The following is a 7,281-nucleotide window of genomic DNA, read 5'->3' as shown; positions in this document are numbered from 1 at the left end:
AAATATAGTTTTTCACCAAACTATAATAAATCCTGAATATGGTCCTAATATGTTCTTTACACACACCTATGGGTCTTGTTCATGGAGGGCTCCGGCTTTGCAATGAACATACTCTAGCTATCCCTGTATTTGGTATCTCAGAGCTTTGGGCATACAGACCTATGAATGTAATGATCACTTCAAAGAAAGTCAAAGACAGTGACCGGTCCTGTCATCTGTGGCCCCACGAATTTACCTGAGAGAGAGGTTCAGGAGGGGGTGGTGGCAGTGGAAGGTCTAACATAGGATCAGCTGGTGGAGGTGGCAAATTGTCCTCATACTGGCTGACACTCATGACAGCGACATTTCCTCCGTAACCAAGAGAGGCTGCCCCACATACGTTTGATGCCTCCAGAGATGCCGAATGACACTGGTTCTGAGAGGACTCTTTCTGTGCCTGGATTGTCCTCTGCTCAGCTTCGCTTATGTCTGCTACCAGATCTGCCATGAGAGCATCTAAATCTTGGTCTTCCAGGGCATTTAAGGACTCTGATAGGGAAAATCATATTAATGATAAAAACAACTATTTGCACCTGGAAAAACTGAAGAAAAAAAAAAAACTTTTGAGAATAATATTTGTGTAGGGGGAATCATTATTTTGATTTGTTCTAATAAGAAAGGTTGAGAATATTTTTATTCAATAGCACACATACAGGTATAGGAATTCCTAAAATGATTGTTGCTGCATTTATTGAGTGCTTAATGTGAATGAGTTCTAACTCCAAGAAAAGAAAAGGAAAAAATGTGTTCTCTACACTGGGGCACCTCACGTACCAGTTAAAAAGACGAAACACAGGACTAGATGCATAAGTAGGGAATTCATGTAAATTCTAGTGCAAGATCTTAGAGTTTTAGAAAAGTAGGGCAGGGAGGATATTGGAAAGAGATGGAAGGGGAGTTCTCCCCAAGCATTTACAGGGCGGACAGAGTACTGCTGATAAAAATATTTGGAAGAAAGTGTGTTTTAACCAGCTGGGGTCTAATACTCCTTGAGAGTTTGAGGTGAAGATGGAGCTTCTGTAGGCTCACCACCCAATCTCACATTCAAAGAAAGAGCAATGAGTGATAAACAGCAGGAATTAATGCACTAAAGGCATTAAGAAGTATAAAAGTTTTTTTAGGGAATTAAATGGTAAAGACTTTATGAAGACAGTAGGCTGGGAGTTAACCTAAAAGAAAGGGCAGACATGGATTTTCAGAGCAAGGGGGAGTTAGCAGAGTTCACCTCACAATTTCTTCCAAGTGTGAGATCACTGTAGTAGATCAGACTTTAGATGCATGATCCTGAAAGCTGATTAGATTGCATGGTGTGGTGGGAGTGGGGTTGATGAGCGGTGTTAGCAGAGCACTGTGAGTGCAATGAATGAAGGATGGGCAGGATGACAGTGACCCATGAGGAAGAGAATTCTAGCTGCGTAGGATAAACAGGAATGAGGAAATGGGAGCAGTGGAAATGAATAATTTATTGCCAAACATCATCATCATAAACACCATGTAGCATGTAGTATATTACGTTAATACTAATAGTTCTAGTGCACAGCAGTCAGACTAAAAAGTTTGGATGTCCTAAATGTGTCAAAAGAGTTTATTATATTGTAATAAACTCTTCTTTATAAAATTAAGTTAATTAATTTAAAATGTTTTCAGAGAAAATATGTATAGAATTAATGAAGCCTATTCATAATTTCCTAATGTAATGTAATCAATCACATTGTGATTACTGACATATAAGCCTTTTAACTCTTTATAAACATTTTAGGGACAAAATCCCCACAATGCCACTTATATTAACAATTTCCAAAGTAAATTTAATATATTAATTTATTATATTATTTGTTAATATATTAATAAAGACCCCTACATTTATTAATACATATTAAATTTATTAATATAGAATCGGGTAATATGGAATTGGGGAGTGAGATGGAAATGGATTTGATTCTGAAGTTTATCACCAACTCTCTGAATGACTTGGGGCAAAATATTTTTAAGTCATTTTAGCAATGCTTGAAAGGGAAGACATTATAAAAATCTATTCCTAATTTAATTCCCAAGAAATTTAATTTTTCATGCACATTGGTACTTTTTGTCTTGTCTTATACTCAAATCAGGTCACATGTTTACATGGTGCTTCCTTAGTGAGATGAGTTTCTTATTACTGTACTGCAATATTACTATGTTTATATATTGCTGGGTTTCTTTTTTCCTATTGTTTTCAGTACTTTTTTGATAGCAGGCACTGAGTTAGTGCTTAGAAAGCATTTGTTGAGTTGACTGCAACTGAACTGAAATATTAATTAAATTTTAATTTTAATCAAACTGATTTTAAAGCACTCAGCTGTAGCAAGTGTGGTGAGGCTGAATCTGCAACATTCACATGCACAGTGGTGGAGTTTGGATGTGCTGTCCTCCCAGAACTCATGGAAATCTGATTCCCAGTGTGGCAGTTTGAGTCACGGGGTGGATCCCTCATGAATGGATTAGTGCTTTCCCTAGGTGGGGGAGTAATGAGTGAGGTCTCGCTCTATTAGTTCCTGTGAGAGCTGGTTGTTTAAAAGACCCTGGCACCTCCTCTCTCTCTCTTGCTTCCTCTCACCATGTGATCTGCTTGTACCCACCAGCTGTCTGCTGCTTTCTACCATGAGTAGAAGCAGCCTGAGGCCCGTGCCAGATGCAGCTGTCCCAGAATCATAAGCCAAATAAATCTGTTCTTCATAAATTACCCAGTCTCAGGTATTTCTGTTATAGCAACACAAATGGACTAATACACACAAGTACATGATATCTATTGCTGTTGTAATTTTACAAGTGTATTGCCTTTTTGAAACTTTGTGAATGTTACCATCATGATGGAAATGACTGACAGAAATAATAAGTTTATGTGGCAAATAGAAAAGAGTATAGGAAAAGGAGAAGATCAGAAGAGGTGTATTATAATTTGCCAAAAAACAGTCATTGGCATCTAATGGTATATCAAAAAACTAATGAAAATTATAGAAACAAAGAAACCCAGTGAGGGATGTAAATAAAACTTGGGACTAGATTTCTGTAACTAGACTTCTCTCTTATTTTGGCTCATACTTTTGGTAGGACCTGCAAGTCTTTATCAAACCTTTTGCAAGAGTTGCCATGAATTCACATTAATTTGGAAGAGATTATTCGAGATTTATTGTAAATTTGAATAGCACATGAGCTAAAGATTGTCCTTGCACTACATAAAAAGAGAGATTTTTGTTAATAAAATAAAGTGACAATCTCAGGGAGAATTAAAACATGCTAAAAAGAGTAAATAATATACAAATTTAAATATATTACATTTTAAATAAAATATTATTTTATACTTTGAAGCATCCATTCATATATTATCAATATGAACTGGATGGTTCATTTTTATCCTTTAACTTGACCCTTATTAATATTTTATTATGCTACTCCATGTTACTCTATGGGCTTAGTAATAAGAAGAAACTCCCCTTACTTCAAAAAATAAGATAATTTTGACACTTTTCATTAAAGGCAAAAATATCTTCTTGGCTCTGTCAATTCAGACACAATAAAACACAATCTGAAATTCAAGACTTTAACAATGATATTTTTATCATGATGTCCACTTATGTTCCTTTAATTTTGTTTTCAAATTATAGTTCCATACAGATTTTAGTCATTTTTCTGATTTCAAATGACTTGAGAAAAGACATTGCCGTGCTTACCATTTAAATCTTTAAAACCCACACTGTAGTTGAATTCATGTCTGGGTGGTTTAGGTTCAGGAGGAGGAAGAGTGTCAACTCCTAAACTCTGTGAAAACAGATCATAGCCTCAATGTCAAGTTATTCATGACACAAACATTTCTGCAGCACATTTAAATCAGCAAGTAAAACCTAGTTTTATTTACACATTTTCTCTCTAAGTATGTCCTTTAAGAACCACATCCTCACTTTAAAATGTTTTATGCAATTGTTTTTCCCTACAGAAAATTACAACTTAGATATTATTCTAGAAGAAACATCTTGAAACAGAACATGTCAATTGAGAAGAATGAGAAAGAGATGGTTGAGTAAATTTTTTATGAACAATGGAAAAAATTTCTTGTAATGACGAACACATACCATATATATATTTCTATAAGTAATGACATCAGAGAAAGAAACATCTAGTCACTTAGAGGAGAAAAGTTGTATCAGGGTGTAATCTGCCATTACACAGTAAAATGTTATACTGTTACTCCTACCTAATAATAGTTTTAAGAAGAAACTAAGGCACAGAAGTTACTAATTTTGTACATGACATAATTTATTTATTTGGAAATTAAATGACTTATGATTTAAAAGTTATATTACATTCATAATTTAAATTTTCAAAAATATTTTTATGTGGATCCCCATACTGGCCAGCCACCAAAACATTTTTTTTCTATCTATAATTTGAGAAGTGATTTCACCTGTTCATATATATAATGTTTTTATGACAGTAAATGCATCCTTTGATATTAATTCTATTTGGTAAATAATATCCTTATTCATTTTTCAAAATTTGAAGAAAACCTATATTATACATTGGAAAATAAATTTATAAAATATAGCCAATTTTCAATTAAAAAAAAAAGACCATTAATCAAGAAGATGTTAAAAAATGACTCAATCAAGTTAGGATCAAGGATAAAATAAGTGTAGGGAAAAGTGACTACAACCCCAGAATTCATTTTTAAAAACAGAATAAACATGCAAAAATTGCCCAGAAAAGGGGTATTTGATGGATGAATTATGAGGCAGACACCAGAACAAAAAATTTAGTGAAAGTACAAAGATATTAACTGAGTTTGTTTTTTAATGTTATAACTAAAAATTCTACATCACAATTAGTGTAGCCAACGAATTTTTCTCAGGAATATAATTTACTCTGCTATTTAATGACATTAGAAGTAGTTTTCTATCAAAATATTAATACATAAATTTGCAACACAACAGAATTCTAGTAAAATAGAGAGGGGAAAAAAGAGAGAGGAAACTGATTTTAGGAAGGAGGCCGTTTAATCTTAGGAAAGTCATTCAAAGCCCAAGATGAAGTGAAGTATGTAGCATTTCTCTATATCTGGTGTGGCCTGTGAAATGATTTTATGTGGTAAGCAAAAACACAAATATTTAAAATGTAAATTATTATGTACCAATTTGGATGTTTAATAAGAAAAAATTAAGTTAGAACATCTAAAAAACTGCTTGAGATGAAGTTTAATTTAAAAAAATCAATTAAAGACAAATATTAAGAAAATAAGACAGGTGGGTTTCAGATATGCTAAAAACCATGAATGGTCAATGACTGAAATTTGGGAACACTGCTTTATACTAGCCTTCTTAAAAACCATATGTTTTAAATGTGTTTCATTAGAAGTTACATGCTATGGGTTAAATGTGTCCCCCAAAAGTTCAGGAAGTAGAAACTCAACCTCCATTGTAACAGTATTAAGAGGGTGGGAAATCCTATTATGGTAATTGAAAGGTGGGGACTTTGAGAGGTGATCAGATCCTGAGGACTGTTCCCACATGAATAAATTAATTCATTGATGGTTTAATGGGTTTTCATGGGTGTGGTTCTGATGGCTTTCTAAGGAGAACAAGTGAGGAGGTTAGCTGTCTTGCTCAGCCCATTCTCATCATGTGATACTCGGTATCGCCGTAAGGTCACCCCACCAGGACGAAGGCCCTCTCCAGATGTATTCCCTGGTCTTTGGACTTCCCAGCCTCCAAAACAGTAAGAAATAAATATTGTTTCCTTATAAATCACCCAGTTTCAGGTATTCTGTTATAAGCAACAAAAATGAAACAATACAGTGTATAAGAGTGATTTTCTAATTCTTCACTCCTTTTCAATGTATTAACTGAAATTCTTCTACAAAGAAGAACTTTCTCTCACCAATTATTTGTTTAGACTGAAATACAGTAGGACTGTATTAAAAATAAGTAGAACTGTAGAAAAACTAAGTAAATGCTTGATTCTTTCTCTTTATCAATTTTCAGAGTGATAAGTCAATGCTCTGGCAATTTCCAATGGTGACCAATAAAGAAGCTTTGTTTTTGTTCATTTTTGGTATCATTATAAACTCATAGCTTATTTTTTTGCCATGTAGAAATTTAAAATTTTTATAGTTTTAAATATTTCATTTACAGCTTCTGGGTGTTATATCTTGCTTAGGAAAGCCTATATCTTAAGATTATATAAAGATTTCTTCCATATTCTTTTCTATATATATTTCAATCTTTGATTCATGGAACTCATTTGAGTATAAGGTGTGAGGCAGAAATGCAGATTTTAATTTCCCAGATGTGTTATTCCAACACATTTATTAAATAATTCTGTTTTTCTATTTATTTATTTAGAATGCCTCCTTTATCAGGAGATAGAGTTAAGTTATATATATATGCATATATATACACACACACACATATATATAGAGAGAGGGAAAATAATGCAAATAAGACAACATGTTAACTTAAGAGAAATTTGAGAGAAAAATAAATGGGAGTTTTTTGTACTATTCTTTCAACTTTTCATAAGCTTAAAATCATTTCAAAAGAAAAAAATTAAAATCAGATGATTACAGTTTAGGTCCCTTTAATTTTTGCTTATTTTGGGAAACTAGGAAGACCTATCTGCCTAAACCACACCCCAATTTTAAAAAGTAGAAAAGGCACAAAATTCACAAGTGGATATTAAAACAGCAGCTTTTCTAATGGCTGGGAAAATACCCAATAATCTCAAAGAACAGTTGATAATGGCCAAATAGAAGAACAGATTTTAGACTCAAGGACAAAGCAGGGTCTTTTCCTTACCCTGAGATCTTGGGACCTACCTGTTGGGAGTGCTGTATTAGCCAAGCACACCCTGTGACTACAACCACCTGGGCACAACAAAGAAAGAGCAAAACCCGAAAGGACCTTCAGTAAAGGCAAATCCAAGAGACTCAGGGTAGCGGGGGGAGGGGGGATCCTGCCTCTTGGTGAGTCACAGTGATATCACTTAACAGTGGTCCCATGAAAATCCCAGACTCTGATCAATCTGAGCAGTCACTTCTCCCCTGGCTGCAGAAGTGAGGGAAATGGGCGGAGAGAGATCACGAATATTCACTCAAACTCTCCCCCGTCCTGGGAGGAAAGAACAAAGTCCTCATCTACAGAAATGTGGTTACTATCCTTTTTTTTTTTTTTTTTTTTTTTTCCCGGTCCGGCAAAGGGCCCCAACCCCCAG

At 34.3% G+C, this 7,281-nt stretch overlaps 1 protein-coding gene across 1 annotated transcript in view; it reads right to left on the bottom strand.

Annotated features, from left to right (window-relative positions):
* The window catches only part of APBB1IP (amyloid beta (A4) precursor protein-binding, family B, member 1 interacting protein), a 52,357-nt gene that overhangs the window by 43,248 nt on the left and 1,828 nt on the right, over positions 1–7,281 (bottom strand). Inside the window, exons 2-3 of the mRNA XM_008585000.1 lie at positions 3,750–3,837; positions 236–528 (exon numbers count right to left, since the gene is read on the bottom strand). Coding sequence (XP_008583222.1) covers positions 236–528; positions 3,750–3,837 — 381 coding nt within the window. The remainder of the gene's footprint in view (positions 1–235; positions 529–3,749; positions 3,838–7,281) is intronic.

The sequence above is a fragment of the Galeopterus variegatus genome, unplaced genomic scaffold (genome assembly GCF_000696425.1).
Source record: "Galeopterus variegatus unplaced genomic scaffold, G_variegatus-3.0.2 Scaffold3419, whole genome shotgun sequence".
In the NCBI taxonomy this organism is placed as follows: domain Eukaryota; kingdom Metazoa; phylum Chordata; class Mammalia; order Dermoptera; family Cynocephalidae; genus Galeopterus; species Galeopterus variegatus.
This window is presented reverse-complemented; position numbering and strand designations above follow the sequence as displayed.